This window comes from Strix uralensis, chromosome 5 (assembly GCF_047716275.1).
Source record: "Strix uralensis isolate ZFMK-TIS-50842 chromosome 5, bStrUra1, whole genome shotgun sequence".
Taxonomy (NCBI): Eukaryota; Metazoa; Chordata; class Aves; order Strigiformes; family Strigidae; genus Strix; species Strix uralensis.
The window spans coordinates 41,842,956-41,863,550 of NC_133976.1; the positions used below are offsets into that span (position 1 = coordinate 41,842,956).

Below are 20,595 nucleotides of genomic sequence, written 5' to 3' on the forward strand. Positions count from 1 at the left end.
ATTGCTGGTTTGTTCTCAATACGATCATCTGATTTTGTTATATGCTCTTTATTGTGCAGTACAATGGAGTAGCACACTGTTCAACTAGAAAAATTACAGTGCCTTAGGAATCAGGTCTGGAAAACACATATTAGGTCATCAAATCCTGGCTTCTGTTAGTATTAGATTCTTTCGTGTGGTGTGTTTTGTAGTGCTGGGTTCAGTGCTTCTGATTACAGGGTTATGCCACTTTCCTTAAAACCTTTTGATTAAATCTGATGGTCAATAACTTTTTCCTAGTGTTCAGCTTAAGTCTTCCTTTTTCTGAAGTTATTCCATTATTTCCAGTTACTCTTTGCACCACTTTAATAATTTCCTCTGCCTCCAAAGCAATTTATACCTCAGGTGTGGGCAATTATCATGTCAGTAACTTGCTAAGTTTGTTTATTTGATACTCATTGAAACCAAAGCCTTTTTACATTGTTCCGTGAATATCAGAGGATCATGAAGTGGGTGAAAACTATATTTGAATTTATTTTAGTGTAGCCATGCAGTCATAGAGTGCTTTTGACCTTAAAATTGAAAATGAGAAGGTTTACTTGCTGTTTGCTTAATGAAAAGTGTCTTCTTCCATCCATATTGCTGCTGTTTCTGTTTTAGTACCATGCAGATGAGGTCCTTGCTCAGCTGCTTCACTGGATAACTAGACAATATAGAAAATATTCAGGTGGAAGAAATACTGTTTCTACTTTTTAGATGCAGAATTGAGTCACAGAGAATATGGATTGTTCATCTGCAAATAAAGTTTAAAGGGAGAAACCCTCCAGAAAATACAAGCCACAAAGCACTGTGTAGCACCTCCTTCACAGTATTGTCTTTAGCCAGTTTTTTCTGCTTTTATCTTACTGTATTTGGAAGCCCCTCAAGGAAACTGTCTGTGGATAGCACAGAGCAGGAACTGTAAACAATACTAGTTTAGCTGAAGATGTATTGAACTGAGACCAGGTTGGGTCCAGGATCTCTTGCCTCTGCTATTTAATTGTTAATTACTCACTGCATTTTTCATCCTTTTTTGCTGTGCATCATCTCGCCTGCTAACCTGGGGTGGCACATGATACACATAGAATAACTGAGATTAACCAAAATCACTTTTGGTGTAGCCAGAAGTAGAATCCACATCTCCAGTTCTACTTTGTATTTATTGATTTTTTAAAAATTTCAGCTAAGAGGAAAAGGAACTGTCCTAAAGTACGGTTTTCCTGAAATACATTTTTGCTTTGTTTGGAGAATTGTATCATTGCCCTATTTTCCCTGATTTTAAACCCATGATTTTAAGACTTGCAGAACATATCTGAGCATGTAGCAAACTGATCTGTATGAAACTCTTGTTACTTAGAGTAACGTAGCAATTGCTTTGCTAACGTTGTTCCCAAGGTTAGAAAAATCAAATGAATATTAAGAATTGGGATTGTTACCTTTAGATATGACTGTTTAAAATTGGAATTCCCAAATCTGGTGGGTATTAATGCTTGAGCATGGTGTTCAGGACGAATTGAAAATGGGAGACAGCATTGCAGAATGACTAAGAAATTCTGTGGTTGTGAAAATACGGGTAGAAAGTGTGTAAGGAAGAATTTTATGCCCAGTTTCTTCACAGTTGATTTTGTAATGCTTGTCCAGGTATTTATTTTAGGTATATGTTATAGGAGGGACACATTAAAGTTACAAGGGTGGCTTTAATTTAGTCATTTTGTAGGTTACTAATGTTTGATATTTCAGCTTGAGTGTTCTTTTAGAACGTCTTATGTATTTAATTAAAAAAATTAATAATTAGAAGGAGTGATTTGACATAAAAGCTTCTTCTCCAAGCCCCAAAACACAAATGAGATATTGGTCAAAACACACATATTTCTAGCAGCTTAAATTGATAGCTTGAAATAATTACCATAATCTATTAAAATAATTCTATTAAGGGAGTAATCAATTTATTTGTGTATCACAGATCAGTCCCACCTACAGCCTTTGAAGAAGGAGTAATTTGAATTTATGCACCATGATTTCTTGTGGTGGTTTTCCCATCTGAGCACAAAACTTGGTGTGACAGATTGAGTTAAAGAGGCATGAAAGCAGAAAGAAAATAAAAAAACTTCTGAATCAATGTTTTTTTAATAATCTGTAAAGAAAGCATAAGGAAAGAGTGTCCTTTCAGTGTGTCTGTAAAATAAGTGCCTTCTGCATATCAGGCTGAACATAATACCCGAGGGAGATGATAAATTTATGTAATCAATACATTTCAATTAATTTTTCATTTCCAAAATGAAAAGAAGTAATGATCTTCACTCCAGGCAAATAGTGTCTGTATTCAAATACACAAATAAATAAATAAACAATTACTTAAATAAATGAAGTGCTATACTTAATGTTTTTCTTTCAGGCATGTAACACCAAGGAAGATAATAGTACCTTTCTGCTGGAAAATTTGGCTTCATTAATTGCAGTCTCTGGGACTGCTCTGTCTCTGACATTCATAACTATCTCTGATACTATTCAAGACCAGTTAAGCAAATTTCCCTATATTTTGATATTGGTATCACATTCTGTTTTAATGCCTGTAAAACACTTCTTCCTTAAGGTGGATAATTACATGAATACTTTTAATTGTATCATTAATAAATAAACCCAGAAAACTCACAAAGGAGTATAAGAAATCATCTTTTGTGACATCATAAATTAATGTTATTAATTATTTTGAGTTACAGGAGGATGTATTATGAACTTTACAACCTTTATTTTTTTAAATCTCTCTCTGAATAGTCGTAGCATACCATGACTGTTACTGGTTTCATATTTGTTCAGCAGTCCTCTTGTAATTCAAGAAATAAACTCTGTGCTGTTGTGTTTAGTCTGTTTGTCATTAGAAATCATTTAATCAACCTATTCTAGTATAAATATAGCTTTCATACTCCTCTCGTGGTATGCTACTCTTAACATTTGAAATTGGGAAACGTGCATTATCTACATGAATGCAGTTCCAGTGTTTCTTTGTCTTTTCAGTTAAATGTTCTTAAAATCAGGATCTATCTCTATTGGTAGAGAGTTAATTTACTGATAGCCTTCAACTAGATTGTGATCACTGAGTGTCCATTAAATTTAGTTTCACTTAGTGTGTGAATACGACTTTTGTCAACCTCATCTTTTCTCCCTGAATTCTTAAGTTGGTTGTCAGTGCCATTCATTGTGACATTTTGCTTCATTTTTTCGTTCCAATCCTATTTACTGATCATTGTGTGGCAATCTGGTAATCTGTTTCTGTAGTCTGTTCTTTGAAGCTCCTGTGTTCACTTCACTATGGATCCTCACTGCAGCATTGATACTTTCTTGGTGCTATTCTCACTCCACAAAGACATGCACAGAAATGAGACCTTTCATTCAAGTCCCAGACAAAGCCTTCAAATAAGCCAGCCTTCATGAAAGCAAACCTCTTACTGGCCAACTCCGCATTCATTCATTCCCTGCTCTCATTGCAGTGTCAGCAGCAGCTCCTCTGCTCTGACATGAGTCTCCCCCTCTGTAATATTTATTTTGTGCTCTGTTTCTGTGCATTTTCAGAGTTTATGACTCCATGAAAGCTAAAAATTATCTCTATGGATTATGAACTAGTCTAATTTCTAGTCACATTAAGAAAAAAACTGGCAGAGAATTTTCCTGAAACAAAGTTTTGGTATCTGTTTGCGAAAAAAGATGTTACAGAGAATACAAAATATGTTTTCATGATGGTGTATGTGTTTCTGCTCTTACCACCGGTGTTATGATGATCCAAGTTGCACAGGGCCATTACAATAATTTAAACAGGGTCATCCATCAGCAGAAGAATTGATGATGCCTGATTTCCTTTGAATTTTTGTCCTCATTCCTCTTCAATGATTATCCCAGTTCTGTCTAAAATCCCTATGATACCCACATGTCCTGTACTGTCACAGGTTTGAGGCTGTTGATGGCCACTGAGCAGAGTATCTAATGGGCACATTCTTGCCTTGCCCTCAGTTTAGGTGGTTCTCCTCTTTTCAGCTACTGATCTTCATGTACTTTTGTAAGAGTTTGATTATCTTTGAGATCTCTGCCATTCTTTCTAAATTAGACTGAAGTCAGTGGGGAAATTCAAGAGTGACCTGGAGGGAATGGGAAAGACAGTCAGCTCAGGTAGGGCTCCTTTGCATAAACATGGGTGACCTGTGCCATTTTAGTTACCCTCTGACTCTGGTTGATGTTCGGGAAGGCTCCTGTTACCCCTGTATGAAATTCCTGAGGCCTGTGTGCGTAGCTCAGATACCCTAGGATGTTCTTTAAGTGGCATTAACTACTTGCTTTTAGGCATCTGAGTCCTTCTCACAGAGAGAGATGGCGTAATTGTATAAAACTGCTTTCCTTAGGAAACCAGCCAATGAATGGAGCATCAGTAGTATTGTAAATCTTAGTGGGCAGACATTGTGGAGGAAGATATGATAAAATGTAGGCCTGGGATATGGAGATTGTGTTCCCAGTTTTTAAAGATTAGCACTATACATAGTGAGGTTTCCAGGTAATGAATCAGATTACTCAAGTTAGAAGACTTATTCTGTCCATTGTGTATGCTACTCCCGTAAACCTAGGTGAGCATCTACTTTAGATAACTAAAGTAGACACTGCAAATACTCTCTTCAACACTTCTTTTCCCCTGCCTGTGCTTTTCTAATGTTTTGCTTCAGTAACTTGCGCATCCTGTGAAGGCTTAATTCATTAGTACATGAAAAAAGTAGTTAATGAGTTTCAGTGGGTGGTGTATATACTACTGTTTTTATTAAAACTTGTGAAGAATTTATCCTGTATAAATGAGATGTATGCAAACATGGTTTCCTAAATGTTGTTTATTTGAACTTTCTTTGCAGTGGTTTGGTGACCTTGTGACTCCAGTTTGGTGGGAGGATGTGTGGTTGAAAGAAGGTTTTGCTCACTATTTTGAATTTGTTGGGACAGACTACCTCTATCCAGGGTGGAATATGGTAAGTCAGTTTTATTTTGTTATTTTGTTTATTTTGTTATTTGCTGTTGTACTCTTGCTTTTGTTATAGGCAGGGATTGCTGAAAAATATCAAATGATGCATGCAAATATCAGATGTCCAATGAAGCAAAATCACTAGGTGTGAAATAATTTGACAGCATTCCAAAAGTGTAATCTGCAATTTATTACAAAAGAAATAAGGTCATGTCTATCATAACCCAACATTAAACTAACCACTGTCTCTCTGCTCAGAAACATTTTGGATTAAAGCAGTTATGATTTAACATGGACCATTTTGGAAAATATTCAGAATATTGAATTTTATCCAGAAACACAAGATAAATTGGAAGGAAATGTTTGGATAAACATACTGTAAAACTGAACATATTTTTTTCTTACAGTATTCTGTTCTCCTCTCTCTAAGTTTTACTCTTTTTATCTTCCTGCTATTATTTGGCCATCTAGATGTACATACTAAAGTAACATGGGGTAAATGAATTGAGAATCTAGGTTTCAGTATGATTTCCAGCTGTACACAGTAGGACATGTTTTGCAAACTGGTGTGCAAATACTGAAGCTGTCTGAGGGCAAACTGGGAAGGTCATGCTGGGACATTGTTTTGGAGTCCTTGTGTTATATCGTATCATACCTAGTCAGGTCCTAGTTTATATCAACGGCTGTAGTCTGGAAATATGATGCTTATAAGAAAACTAAGAGATACAAGACCTTATGACAAGGAAATTGTGTGTGAGACCATGTTGAAGGTTACTATATAGATTTTATTGTCCTTTGGAGAAATTTTTCTATTTACTATCCCTTTGTGTTTACATATGTTTAATTATGTGGCAAAATATTTGTTATAAATGCAGATTGCCTGATAGAGATTTGCTGTAGCTTGAATGTTCTGCTTAAACTCTTGCATACTAACTTCTGAAATGTTTGTTCCCATTTCTGGGTGATTTATTGAGTATTCTTATCCCCTTAACTTTTGTGTGCCATGAAATGAAGATGCCATAATTATGAGGTAAAGTTAATTTTTAAAAATAGTTGTATACAGGTACTCTTGCTTTAGTATGCTTCTTGTGAAATTTGAATTCTTTGCAGTATTTTAATTTTTTCTTTCAGGTGTCAATTTTGGTTTATAATTGCATTATGAAAAGGAAAATAAATCTTTATCTGAACTGACATCTGTCTTGCATAGGTAGGCTTGTTGGGTTTACCTGGCTTTGGCTGTATTAAAACTCATTCTCTTCATCTTTATGAAAAACACATCCTGAATTACAATGTAATGATTCTAATTATGAATGCAATGAAATCTGGCAGGCCTTTATGATTTTAGCATAGTGAAATGTCAGAGATGACAATGTTTATACACTGAATTTTATCTTCAAATCATCAGTCATTTGTTCTTTGCATAATCAGTTTAACAAATCCAGAATAACTTTGCTTTAGAAGTCATTTGGAATATAGAATATTTGCTTGAAGTTTCTGTGGAATGAATATAGTGTTCACTGTTATGCAAATGACATGCCCATCACGTGAAATCCTGGCATTTTAGCAGAATACAGGCAAAACGAATGGGTTGAATAAGGTATGACAGTTAAACTGGAAAATCAGACACGTGCTGCATAAATTAGTATTAACTACAGTAATATTGCTGTGCCTGAAAAAATACTAATCTGTCAAGTTTTTCCTTAAATTAAAAAGAAGGTAAACATAAACTTTTCATAAGGCTTTGGATATCATTGGCCTCTGATATAAAAATACTATACTGACATATTTAAATAATTAGAAAATTGGTAGCAAAATGAAACACTTGATGAGTTAAACATTTAAACATGCTGCATTCTTTTCCAGACTAGAGTAGGAATCAATACTATGATGTTTCAGCCTTATTACAGAGATTGTCGAAAGAAGCAGCAAAGTTACAGGTAGTGGAATTTGGCTTGCTGGATATTTTTGTTACCAGTAGAAAGTGCATTTACTGTTTAGATCATACTGACATTTGTAAACTTGAAAAAAATAAAAAGTGAGCATTTATAACAAGAAAAACTGTTCCAAACTTATTTTTTTTAAAAAAGTGAAGGATACTGTACAAGCTTCATGAATCGGATACAAAAAAAAAGAACTACAAACCTTATTCTCTGTAATGATGGTTAAACAGAGCAATATTACAGCATTTTGTGTGGTGTTTTGCCAGCAGTAATTCATACCTATGAAATAAAAATAAAAGATGTGGTAGTGTATAATACCACAGCTCTTTGCATCAGGAAAACAGAGTAATATGCCAAAATCCTCTTTCTTTCTAAAGAATTGGGAAAGTTAGACAGTTAAATTCTTTCTCTTGTAGTTCCAAGATATGTTACACTTGAAAGTTTCCTTAAGAAGCCTGTGGACTAAAATGTCAAATTCAGCTTATTTTCAGCTTATTAAAGACTTTTTTGTCACATTTTCTTTTGGATAAGTGTAGAAACAGAAGGCTGGTAGTCAATTCCAGAAAAAGGCCTTTTGTCTGGAAATGCATCTTGGGCAGTATGGATACATCTGAATCAAATGTATCTATCCACAGCTTTCTACCTAACTTGTTGGATGCTTGTAGGCTACAGGCGCATGACCTTTCACCATTGAAGTTCCGTAAACCCCTAAAGTTTTGCTACTACTTGTCTAAAGATGCTTCTCTTTTAGCAGAGCTGAGCATTTTTCAGTGTCCATCTTATTTGACATTCACAGACTTGTTAAGCCTGAACCTGAGACTCTCGAGGAGGGCTATCCATTAGGCATGTTCACACCATTATAACTTAAACCAACAGCACTGAGTTCTGCACAAAACAGAGAGCCATGGGTTTTGTCTGAAACCTGTTTTCTGGCTTTTGTTTCTTCTCTAGGTTCTTTATCTTGCTTAAGCATTTCTTCCTCTGCTGAGGTTCTTGATTTTATCAGATTTTCTTCAATTGTTTTATAGGCTCTTCTTTTACCGCAGGACAGATGGATAGATAACAATATTGACTGAACTGCCGTGGAGCTGTAACACTTTATTGAGCATTCCACCAGGTCTAGAATTTGTTGTCTTGTCTAGGTGTTTACATACTTCATCAGGCTTGCATAATCCTAATGAGAAAATAAATCTATTCCTTATTAAACCCTTGCCATCCTTATGCCCTGGATCCTCCTATTAAAATTTTGGGTGAAGAACAGAATGAAGAGTCATTCTGATGGAGGCATCCATTATCCATTGCAGTTAATACAAGATGCATCAGAACTCTCCTGAGGAAATGGACGAAGTTTTGCTGGTTTTAAGAAAGGAATGTGAGATTTCTGTGCTGAGATCCTTCATGGTTTCACCACTGGTCTTAATATCCTTTTCAAAATTCTAAGTTACTTCAGAGCAAAGCTAGAAATTCTCATTTCCTTCCCTCAGCTAAAAAATAAGTCCCTGCATGTTGCTTTTTTACCTCTTGAAGGTGAAGCTACCTTTGATTTTGCAGGAAATATGTCCCTACTATACAGTCATTAGACATTTGCTATGGAAATGAATTCACTATTCTTCCCATTTCAGCCTCTTTCATGGCCTAACCCCCAAATTAAGTGTTTATTGAAATTCTTATTCTGAAATGTCTCAAATTCTTATTTTAAAATCTCATTCTTCAAGGTCTTGGAAGTTTAAACAATTGTTTCTGTGTTGTTAGGATGGTTTTAAAAAGAAAGCTGGCTCTGCAAACTCCTCCACCCAGAGATCAGAGAATTTTACTTGATCATGTGTGCTCAGTGTAGTAGAGGAGATAGTGACCTACTGTATCACATAGACATACACAAGTCTATGCGACCGGATGGGATACACCCAAGGGTGCTGAAGGAGCTGGCTGGGGTGCTCGCCAAGCCTCTTTCCATCATTTACCAGCAGTCCTGGCAGACTGGGGAGGTCCCGACAGATTGGAAACTGGCCAATGTGATGCCATTCTATAAGAAGGGTTGGAAGGATGATCCAGGAAGTTACAGGCCTGTTAGCTTGACTTCAGTGCCCAGGAAGCTGATGGAGCAGCTCATCCAAAGTACCATCATACAACACATGCGGGACAGCCAGATGATCAGGCCCAGTCAGCATGGGTTTATGAAAGGCAGGTCCTGCTTGACAAACCTGATCTCCTTCTACGACAGGGCGACCTGCTTATTGGATGAGGGAAAGGCTGTGGATGTTGTCTACCTTGACTTTAGTAAGGCCTTTGACACCGTTTCCCACAGTATTCTCCTGGCAAAACTGCTCGTGGCTTGGATGGGCACATGCTTTGCTGGGTAAAAAACTGGCTGGATGGCCGGGCCCAAAGAATTGTGGTGAACGGATTTAAATCTAGTTGGTGGCCAGTCATGAGTGGTGTCCCCCAGGGCTTGGTTTTGGGGCCACTCCTGTTTAACATCTTTATTGATGATCTGGACGAGGGGATCGAGTGCACCCTCAGTAAGTTTGCAGATGACACCAGGTTGGGTGGGAGTGTTGATCTGCTCGAGGGTAGGGAGGCTCTGTAGAGAGACCTGGACAGGCTGGAGCGATGGGCTCAGGCCAACTGTAGGAGTTTCAATAAGGCCAAATGCCAGGTGCTGCACTTGGGCCACAACAACCCCCAGCAGTGCTACAGGCTTGGGGAGGAGTGGGTGGAGAGCTGCCAGTCAGAGAGGGACCTGGGGGTGTTGATTGACAGTCGGCTGAACATGAGCCAGCAGTGTGCCCAGGTGGCCAAGAAGGCCAGTGGTATCGTGGCTTGTATCAGAAATAGCGTGGCCAGCAGGGACAGGGAAGTGATCTTACCCCTGTACTCAGCACTGGTGAGGCTGCACCTCGATGACTGTGTTCAGTTTTGGGCCCCTCACTACAAAAAGGACATTGAATTACTCGAGCGTGTCCAGAGAAGGGCAACGAAGCTGGTGAAGGGTCTGGAGCACATGTCATATGAGGAGCGGCTGAGGGAACTGGGGTTGTTTAGTCTGGAGAAGAGGAGGCTGAGGGGAGACCTCATCGCCCTCTACAACTACCTGAAAGGAGGTTGCAGAGAGCTGGGGATGAGTCTCTTTAACCATGTAACAAGCAATAGGACAAGAGGTAATGGCCTCAAGTTGCACCAGGGTAGGTTTAGACTAGATATTAGGAAGTGTTTCTTTCCAGAACGGATTGTTAGGCGTTGGAATGGTCTGCCCAGGGCAGTGGTGGAGTCCCCATCCCTGGAGGTGTTTAAGGCTAGGGCTGACATAGAGGTTAGGGATACGGTGTAGTTGGGAACTGTCAGTGTGAGGTTAATGGTTGGACTGGATGATCTTCAAGGTCTTTTGCAACCTAGATGATTCTGTGATCTGCATGTAAATTCCCTGGTTGTTGCTATTTCATTACTTAGAAATGAAGTTTCTGTATTAGAGGCTTACCATGTAACAGTTTGGTTGTCTGTCAATTCCATTGAAAAGCAACAGCAACTAAATGTGAGTTCTTGAGTTGTAAGATCTTACGACTGTTACAAGGTAATCTTGCCTCTGTGGAAGATACCTCTGCTAGTTTTAGGATCAGAGAAAAGAAAAAATTACAGCAGAAAACTACATGCAGATAATTTCCACTTCACAGTCCTGTCTTTTCTCATCTACCCTGCTCACCTTCCTCCTTTCAGAGGGCCATTTGCAACTATATATTCCATCTTCCTCTCTGCTTGTTTCTTTCATTTTCATGAAGTCCTTTATGTGTGGCTTTGTAAAGGAAGGAATTCAACTGAGGTTTACAGATCCAGGAATTTATTGACTGTTGTTTTGCTTCCTTATTTTCTGGTAGAAGGAACCATCGTATTTGTCCGTGAATGTCTGTGGTATTGGGGTAGGTTTTGAGGACTATGACAGCAGGAATTACTGGCATGTAATCTTCCCTTTCATCCATCAGATGAGCGTCAAATACTTTACCAGTCCGTACCTGGCTTGATGCTGAGAAAGCATTCCACAAAGGCCAGCTGCCGTCTGCCTTTTCTTTATTACTTAAGAGTTAGCTTTACTGACATATTACTTAAGAGTTAGCTTTACTGACAACTCTATTGGCTGAGTCAAGGTGTAGTACATGATAGCTTTGAATCCTCTGCCTTCTCTATCCATTGAAGCTCTGAGATAAGATCTCCCACTTTCTTGTGTGCTTACTACTTTTATATTTAAGGATGGTCATATTTTCCAGAAATTTTCTTAGTGTTAAACAATTGTGATTGGATTGAAGCTTTATGTCTACATGGAAGGGCATCTTTCGTCTTAATTAAGGTGAACCATGCTTCCTTCAGACTATTAGATTCCATAGTCTAAACAATCCTGCCGTTACTACAGTCAACTGAAAATAATAATGAGTTTGCATATCAACATTTCTGTTTTAAGAATACATGCTGCAAGAAATTTCCTGTGCCTAAAAATGTTAATAGAAAACCATTTAACTTCATTACATTAAGTACTTTGAATATCATGTAATATGCTGCTGAAATTCTTGATAAATGATCTTAATTGTCTGTCTTTCTCACTGACTTGGTTGAAATGATAAAAGTAAATACGACCATTTAGACACATGAATATCTTTAATGTGCTTTGACTCAGATTGCCTCCTAAAGTGTTTGTCTCTGTCTGTAAAGTTTTTTTAGGCATTGTTTGACTCATAGAAAACCCAGAAAATCATTATAAGTTTTGAAGTGGACTTAAGATGTGGGCCTTTTTGATTTATTTCATTACTATTTTGGCATTTCAGACCTGAGCTGTAGCCTACTTGATCCTTCTAACCCAACATAAATATCACACTGACTCAGCACTGAGAGAGATTCAGCCTCTCGTTTTTTAAAGCTACTTTCATCTCTTCTTTTTTGGTTAAAGGCTCCCCATGCCAGTATAAAGTAAGCCTTTAATTAATACCACATGGAGTGTTTTTTTCCCCAGTAACTGCTCAGTGAAGTCGGTCCTTGTATGATTCTCTGTTTTAACTCAACTATGGGGGAAGCTTTAAATGTAAAATTGACTAGAATCTCATGTATAATTGACTTTGGCAAGAAAAAAGAGATACGTAAAGGTAAGCTGCAAGATCTTCTGGTTGCTAATTACTAGTCCTTTTCAAGTACGCCAGTTTAGAAATCCTTAGCTTATAACTAAGAAAATAAATTTCCATCTCCACATGGTCTTCCTTATCACAGTTTCTTTTTTTGTGCTCTGGCAAGGTGGATTAATATATGGAATTCTTCACTTTAAGTAGTTAACACTTAACATTTAGAGATCAGACATAAATGAATATAAACATTTAGATGAAACATTTATTTGAGAGATTAGGTACAGGTTTGGAGAATGTCAGTGCCTCTTCTTTCTTCATGTCATTATCTGCTCATCTTGAGAGATCAGTTAAAATGACATTATGATGAGAGCTTTTGGGTCATGTGGGTTCAAATCTCCTGAGTTCAGGGTTTAGATGAAGCTTTGGTTTCAGAAAGAAACTTCAGTCAACTGTCTGAATTTCACATAATTTTGAATTAGTAACCACTTTGTCTTCAGTAAAAATGAGAACGAGACTTTGTGGCAACTTTTGCCTCAAGGCAAGGACTTGCTGCACGGTAGCTCTACTGAAACAAGAATATGCACTTCATCAGGAAGTATAGTTGATATGGGAAGTTCAGTGGCAAATCTGTAGCTGTATATTTGAGGACATCCTTACTGAAAGACTCTGCTTCTCAAATATTCAGTTGTCCTGAATGTGCTGCCACTGTTTATTTTGGAATTGTGACAGAGTGCAGTTACTTGGAGCACAAGCTGGTGGGCAGTTTTTGGTGTGCCTACAAAACATCTTTGGTTCCTTCAGGATTTAGCTCACTCTTACCACTTTCAGGTTGAAACAGAGTCTGGGTATGCAAAATCCATCCAGCAAATGTTAGAGCACCTGAAAAGTACTCTTATTGATGACAGTTGTTGCTGGAAGTTGAGTCAGTATACCAACCACATCTCAAAGCTACTTTTCATTTAAATATTATTTACTGTTTCTTGAATTGAAGTGAATTTCCTCTACAGATTCCCCCTGTGGAGTTTGAATTAGAGGATAAACTTTATACTTTGTTACCTAATGTTTTAAAATGCTCTGGAGATAAATGCATGAGGAGATAGTGGATCTGTGTTCATCTGTTTGCTTAATGACTCTATTTCTGTGAAGGCAACTACATACAAAGCAACAAAATGTGATCTTGGAGAGTGAAACTGACCTTTTTTTTGAAGTGCTGGTGGTGGGTATATGTTGTTTCCTTTTCTAGTGCTTCCTCTTTTGTACTGCATCCTCCCATTGTGTAGGTGTACATTTGGCATAATGGATCTGGTGTACAACCAAATCAAAGCTACACCTGAAAAACAGTGGTGAGAGGAAACAGCAGCTGAAGTAGCTGGTGAAATTGCTTAAAAACTCCAAACCCGTCTGCTTGGCAACTTAAGCAGGTGGTCATGAATATCTGGTTTGGCACTTCATTGAAAAGAAAATACATATCCAGTTCTCCTTCCTGATACTCAAAGCTATTGCTCTTCCTTAACTATGAATTCCTAGAACATCTACGTTGCTTTATAACAACAAAAATTGTCAATCAGTGTGAACATCTCTCAAGCACAGGGACAGAAATTTTGCAAGAACTTCGACTGAAAATTCAGAAAAAGGGTTATGAAGGGTTACACAGAACCGTGATATATTCATATCTGATAAATGTAGAATGTGTTGCAGGCCTCCTTCAACAGACTATGCACATCACTGAAGCACATGCAGAGATATAAATTTAAAAAAAAGCAATCTGTAAGGTGCTCAAGCTATTTACAAAAATTACTGTTGGAAAGATAGAAAGAAATGTTGCTTTAATTTGCAAGTACTCAGGAGACTCCTGTGCTATGACAACATAGAATTTTTAAGCATGTAGTCAGAAAGAGCTTGCTTTTGGCCCCCAGTGGATCTTTTCTGGCCTTAAGGCATTTTATTGAACCTTAGGTTTTCTCATAGATAATATTCCTCTGTAGTTTGTTAAGCTTCACCCTGAAATATATTGTATTAGAACTGTACTGCTGGTAGCGTATATGTTGGTGTTCTTTGATTGCTTTCAAAATTTGCCCCTATTTCTTTTTCCCTGGGGTGCACTTTCCCTGTAAACCGAAGTATTGTGTCTTGGAAGTGCTTGTTTTGTCAGGCATGAGAGATCACTTATCTCCTTTGTATTCCTGATGGCTAGTAAAGCTCTATATTTTGGAGAAGATAGTTCCAGCAAATTTGTCAGGAAAATAATTTGCAGATTTGCACACCAATATTAAGCTTTATTCATGTAGATTTCTCAGTCCATAAACTGTTTGAATGGCTGTCCCAGAACAAAGGCGATGCCTTTAATATTGAGGCCTTTGATCTCTTCTGCGTACTAATTATCAGTTTTGGCTTTCATTGTGCTATTCCTTTTGTTCCACTGCTGGATGTTTTCCAGTTTTTTCATTTTAATTCTTTTCCCTGGTATTTCATATTAATTTTTAGAAATTATTTTTATGTGACTAACTTTAAGTATTACATTATTGTCATGCTAACTTGGCTTACATTATGATACTGTAAAATCACCAGCAGAACCCCTTTCCATTACATCATTGTTATCCTGTTATGCACAATAGATTTTAATGGCTCTTGAAGGTACAGTCTTTTCTGCCAAAAAATGTTATTTCACAGTTGCTTTCTTTCCATTTAGAGATAGACTAGTTGAATGGTGGGCATCCTGTTGGAGATTAATACACAAAGAGTGACCACTACCTTTCCATAAACCTTCCTCCCTAGAACAAGGGGAAAGTAAACCAGAACCAGAAAGCTTTCTTGTGATTAGCCAGTTTCTTACTCCTGAATCTTTTTGCTATGGAATGATTTATACTACAGATCCATATTTTAAAACCTCCAGATTATTTCCATAATGTGGAAGAATTGCTATAGGTGGAAGGTTTCTGACCCTGTTACCCACAGCATTTGTGCTGCTTTTACCCAAAGCAGTAAAATTTGAATTTTCACAATTATTAAATGTTGGCTAAGGAGGGGAGAGCACAGCAAAGAGGGACAAATCTTCTAGGACAACCTTGTACCAAACAGAGAAGGCCTTATTGGTGAGGATTAAAAGAAGACATTCCTATGAAGAGACAAATACTTGAATCTAGTGACCACAGATGTTTGGAAAATAATCTGAAAATGTAAATCTTTGAAAGGCATGTTCATCTGATAATAGCACTTCAGTCCATGCACCTGGAAGCATTCTCAAGAGTAAGAGGGAAGGCAACCAGAAATAATTGGCATGTCTTCTCTTCTCAACACAAGGTCTGGTATCCCAGACTTTGACCCTCCACGGTTCAAGGACGGCTCTGAGGAGAAGAGATGAAGTGGGACTCCAGATGGGCAGTAGGAAGATAAGGAGCAGAGAGGTTTCCTGCTTGCCTTTAAAGAAACGCACAAACTTAAGTGGAAGCACCTCTGTCCTTATTTCAGACTAGGCTTCTGCTGCTGTCAGACCAACTCCCTCGCAGAGCCCTTGCCCTGTGTTAGCACTGCACAGCATTGCACTTATATGCAGCTACTGACAGTTTCCAAGCAAAGCCTCAAGACTCACCTGAAGCCCTCTTTTCCTTACAGGCGGATCACAGTCTTTGGCTTTTCGCTTGCAGTTGAACTCCCTTGGAGGAGGGTCATCTTGAACAACATTTTGTCATTGTTTCATGTATAGCTGCAGTCCTGTTTTCTACCGTGTTGACAGCTTGCTGGCCTCATTAAACACATTCTAAGATTGATTTTCTTTACAATTTCTGTGCTAGGTGTTTCTTTAGTCCTGTAGGTATCATGTTAAAACAGATCAATTCCACTGTACTGCATAGGGTAAAATAACTAGGGAATAGAAAGCCTCTCTTCCATCAGTATAAGCAGTTTGGTCACATGTGTTGGCCTTTTCCCCTTAATGTGCTGATAGGACTTTAATAGCTGAGGTAGTGTTTCTTCAACATAATTAAGGCAGTTTCAGTTTCTTTCTGCGTTTGTGTTTCCTGTTGCCTCTTCAAGCTGCAGGCCCCCTGTCAACCATCAAACTCCACTCTCTTGCTCTCTCTGTGTCTCCCTGGAGTTATATTTGAGACTGCTTTTGAGATTTGCTCTCAGAGGCTTCATACTAAAGGGAAAAGGTGGGAATGTTTTGGAAATTTTTTTAGTTCAATAAATTTAGCTTCATAGGTCAAAAGCCTTCTTAATTCTCGCTAAAATGCACGTTTACATGTTTGGAGGCATACTAGCTATTCCAGTTGTATCTCAGTGTGACAGTCTGCCATAAAGTTCAAGGAAGACTTCTCAGCTATGGTAACTTGGATGAGCAATCATGAATCTAAAATGCTCCTTCTCAGCCCTTCAGGAGATAACCAGAGAAACAAAAAGAAAACCAAATTAGCCTGTTCTTTTTATATCTTTTATGTCTTGGTATTCTTCTTCTTATAGCTTTATGTTTCCTACATGCTGATTTTGTTGATTCCAGGTTCTCTATTTTAAGTATTGTTTTGTGGTTAATAAGGGTCCTTTTAATGAGTTAATTCCAAACAGTAACAATCCACTCTCACAACTGTTTGTCAATTGTGATATTCAAGCTTGAATTTGGAGACAGGTCCGTACCTCTGTGTGTTCATACCTGTATGTATTACATATCATACACCTGATGAAATTGGGACTCTGTTACTGACCAATAGAGAATGTGAGTGAGGTGTAACCAAAGCATCTACAATCCTTTACACCTCAGCAGTTCTCCCCTGAGTAGGACTGTCATAATAATTGTTTCCCTACACCTTTTTTTCCCATAAAAAAGAGCAGTTACTAACTGCGTATGCCTGAGAAAATTTGGAAATGAACAATAATATGAACTTTTCCCTTCACAAACCTTACCTCATGCAGCCAGCTGAGAACAGTAAGAGTGTGTCGGGTAATTGGCTCTCCTGCCTCCAGTGTTTTTAATTGCCTGAATATACAATCAGCTCAAGGTACATTTTTTGTGCTCTAATGAATTTTAACATAAAGGTTTATTTCCAGATGGATCAGCACTGGAAGAGCTTTTGTCTGTCCTATAAATATAATTTAAATTAACACACTGATACCAAAAACCTTGCCACCCAAGAAATTAAACATACAATTTATTATGTAATTGTATGCTTATTCTATCTGTGGACATCAAGGTGGCTTTTGAAAAAAATACAGCATTCCCTAGAGTTTCTTTGTATTATGACACTAAGTTGACATTAATTCAGGAACTGTTGTAATTTAGATAAAGTTTGAAATATGTCATTTCAGGGTGAAAAAAGTTTATTTAAACCTTTCCTAATTTTTAATTCATTCTTTGCATTTATTTGTGACTTGAAAAAACAAGTAAATGAAGTTTTTCTTTCCTGATGCAGTCTTTTGGATTAGAATCATCTATATGAATGCTATATGAGGAGTTTTTAAGACATGTCATTTCTCAGCTGAAGAAGTCCCATCTAGTTGCACTGTAAAAGTGAGTGCAACACAGTTCATAGAGTATACATGAACATTTAATTAATATTGCTGCCAGAGTAAATATGCAACAGTTTTGACATACCTCTACAGTCCATATTTATAGAAGGTATAGAAACAAATTAGTATGTTGGATGTTTGGGTTTGCACCTGCTTCTGATGTAGCCGTGACTTTGACTATGTCATTTAACTTCTACATGCAGCTATTGTCCCACTTAGAGATAATAATGGTTTCCTTCAGATGGAAGTTAAAAAGTTTGTAGAGCATGCAAGTTCTTGAGGAGAAAGAATTTCTATACCAGAATTACAAAAGACAATGCAGGCGTCTGCTGTGGCACTGCTGTGGGCTCTGTTCGTTGTCCTGTCCCACGTCATTCTGCTGTATGAACTTGGCACTAAGAGCCAAGTGACTTAAACTTCACTAAATAAAGCAGTAATAATAGTATTTACCTATCTCTGTCAAAAATTTTTGTACCTGCATATGCAATGAGCTCAGTGACTTGTAGTATCCATATATTTTTGCGGTTGAAGACTACACCATTTTGCCTCTGTCCCCACCCCTCGTAACTGTGAATGAATAGTCATAATCAGAATTGCAGTCTGCATCTACAGATACATTTTGATTCATGTAATAGTCTTCAATTTAATTTCAGTCAGGTTTCATTGCAGCGAAAGATCTTAAGTCACAGTCTATTCCTTATACCTGTTCAAGATTGTAGGAGGTCAGGGTGGCTTACATTCAAACTAGAAGGTCTGATTTTAGTCAACTGCCTCTGATAACTGTGCATCGTTTCTGTATTGTTGTAAATGTTTATTTGTCTGAGATACTACTGCATGTGCTGTATTTCAGGAAAAGCAGAGATTTCTGACAGATGTCCTACATGAAGTGATGTTGCTGGATGGTTTGGCGAGTTCACATCCAGTATCCCAGGAGGTGCAGCAAGCCACAGACATTGACAGGGTGTTTGACTGGATTGCCTATAAAAAGGTGAGACTAATTAAACTTATCTATCTCTATATATAGATCTGTCAGTAGCTATTAGAAGATCATGTTCTGTCTGTAAAACAAATAGCATTGTAAAAATATGTACATTACAGTAGCTGTGCTGGTTGGGAAACTTTAATTTGTGTGGAGTATATTTGGAATATACTACAGTGATTTTAGCCAATTACATTCAACACATCCAGTGTTATTAAATGTTATAAATAAACTTGGGAGGTTGTCAGAATTCAGCAAGAAAGTTTGGGTTATTTGTTACTATTTATTTTGTGGCAGTGTCTGAATTGTGTTAGATGTTTTAAAAAGCAGAAGAATATGTAGTCTTTATCCTGCTGAAACTCTCTAGAAAACTTCACAAGTGCTAAAGTTAAATGTAAAGTTTTTTCTGCTTTTTTCTATGCATGAGGATTTTTCTATCATCTAGTGAAAACTCTGAAGTCATTGCTGAACAGTGAGAGTGGAGGAACTGCCTTTTGGGGTGGCGAAGAAATATGTGTTAAATCCAGGCAATTTCAAATTGCATTTCAGTGAATAGAAAGACTTTTGCCAGCTTTGGGACTGAACAGTTTCTGTGCAGGAGCGAGAGGGCTGCACACTTCCACCTTCTCTATCGTATGACTGGGCTTGCTGTTAGCATATGGGCCAGAAGCTGGTGGTTTCCATCATACCACATGATTATCCTCTGCTACATGGGATGATATGTAATACTGTGCCTTAATATCATGACCAAACATGCTTGATGTGTGACACAGGGGCTGCTGACTGCAGCCTTCCTCTATGAAGGTTGTACTGGACCTCTCTGCTGACGATTCAGTTACCAGAGTCTTTTGACTATCACCTTTGCATTTGATAATCTTTTCTTCTGCATCATTAGCTGCCTAACATCAGACTATAACAAGACAGCAGCAGCACAGCACTGATTTGCCTACCGAGCCTTCAGTTTATCCAGTGCTCATCCTGGGCTAAAAAAGAGGTGTATCCTCTTTTATAATCATCAGTTATTCCCAGTCAGCAGTAACTTCAACTTGATCTTCTTCCATGAAAGGATCTTATGCCTTTAAGAGTGAAATGAGAGTGTGTGTGTTTATGTCCATGTAATAGGTATAGGATGTAATATGCAAACACAAGATACTTCAGAAAATACTTTAAAATGCTGGAGTTGCTCAAGAGCCCAAGTAACATTTTCAACAATGCCTTAGCTGGCTTTGAAAACATTACTCTTGGTCAATTAAGCTCTAAAAGCCGGCAGCTTTTAACATACAGAAGTATTCTCATTGTTTAAGTGTTTCAATTATATATTTTGCTGGTGATAGTTGAACCTCGGTAGATTCAGAGACTTATCTCACATCAGTATCTTAATATTTCAAGCTAATTATTTTTTCTAATTAATATGATAATAGTAATATCACACAGTAAACAGTAATACTTGACAGTTATCTTTTCATCTTGTAAACACTCTGCAAGCATTAAGTAATCTTCATTTACATTGAAATGACAAATAGGACAGTAGGACACATCTGTATACTGTTGGCTATTTTATGCAGGCTAACAGAATCACTCTGTTTTCTGTGCAGATTAGAGTACAATCTCTATTTTGTATCTGTCCATTTAAAGGTTCCTCTTTCAGTGTAACAGTGGCCATGCCCAGTGGATACGGCAGCGTCTCCACTCACCTTCTCTGATGGCCAACTCTCCCAAACCCTAGGTGACACTGACTGTGTTCATAGCAGGGCCTGATCCTGTAAATTTGAACCCAGTTACCAGATCTAGCAAACTACCCTGAGGAATGGCAATGGAAGAATTTACTTACACGCTTTCACAGGTGAGGAGGTTAAAAGACCCACTCTTTCACCCATGAAGTCTTTGTTTTCCTGTCTGATGTTGTTTGTCAGCTGATCTCTGTTACCATTCATCCTTTTGTTTTAGATATAAGCAATCCAATAGGAAGAAACTTTCCTGACTGATTTCATATCTGCTCTTTTCACTGTTTCTGTATGTTCCTCCAAGCACCTGACACTGTTTCCCTCTGAGGATAAACTAGAACAA

The 20,595-nt window shown here is 37.7% G+C and overlaps 1 protein-coding gene across 1 annotated transcript in view; it reads left to right on the forward strand.

Annotated features, from left to right (window-relative positions):
- TRHDE (thyrotropin releasing hormone degrading enzyme) overlaps positions 1-20,595 on the forward strand; it is a 225,038-nt gene that overhangs the window by 87,479 nt on the left and 116,964 nt on the right. The window contains exons 5-6 of the mRNA XM_074870583.1: positions 4,905-5,018; positions 18,400-18,537. Coding sequence (XP_074726684.1) covers positions 4,905-5,018; positions 18,400-18,537 — 252 coding nt within the window. The remainder of the gene's footprint in view (positions 1-4,904; positions 5,019-18,399; positions 18,538-20,595) is intronic.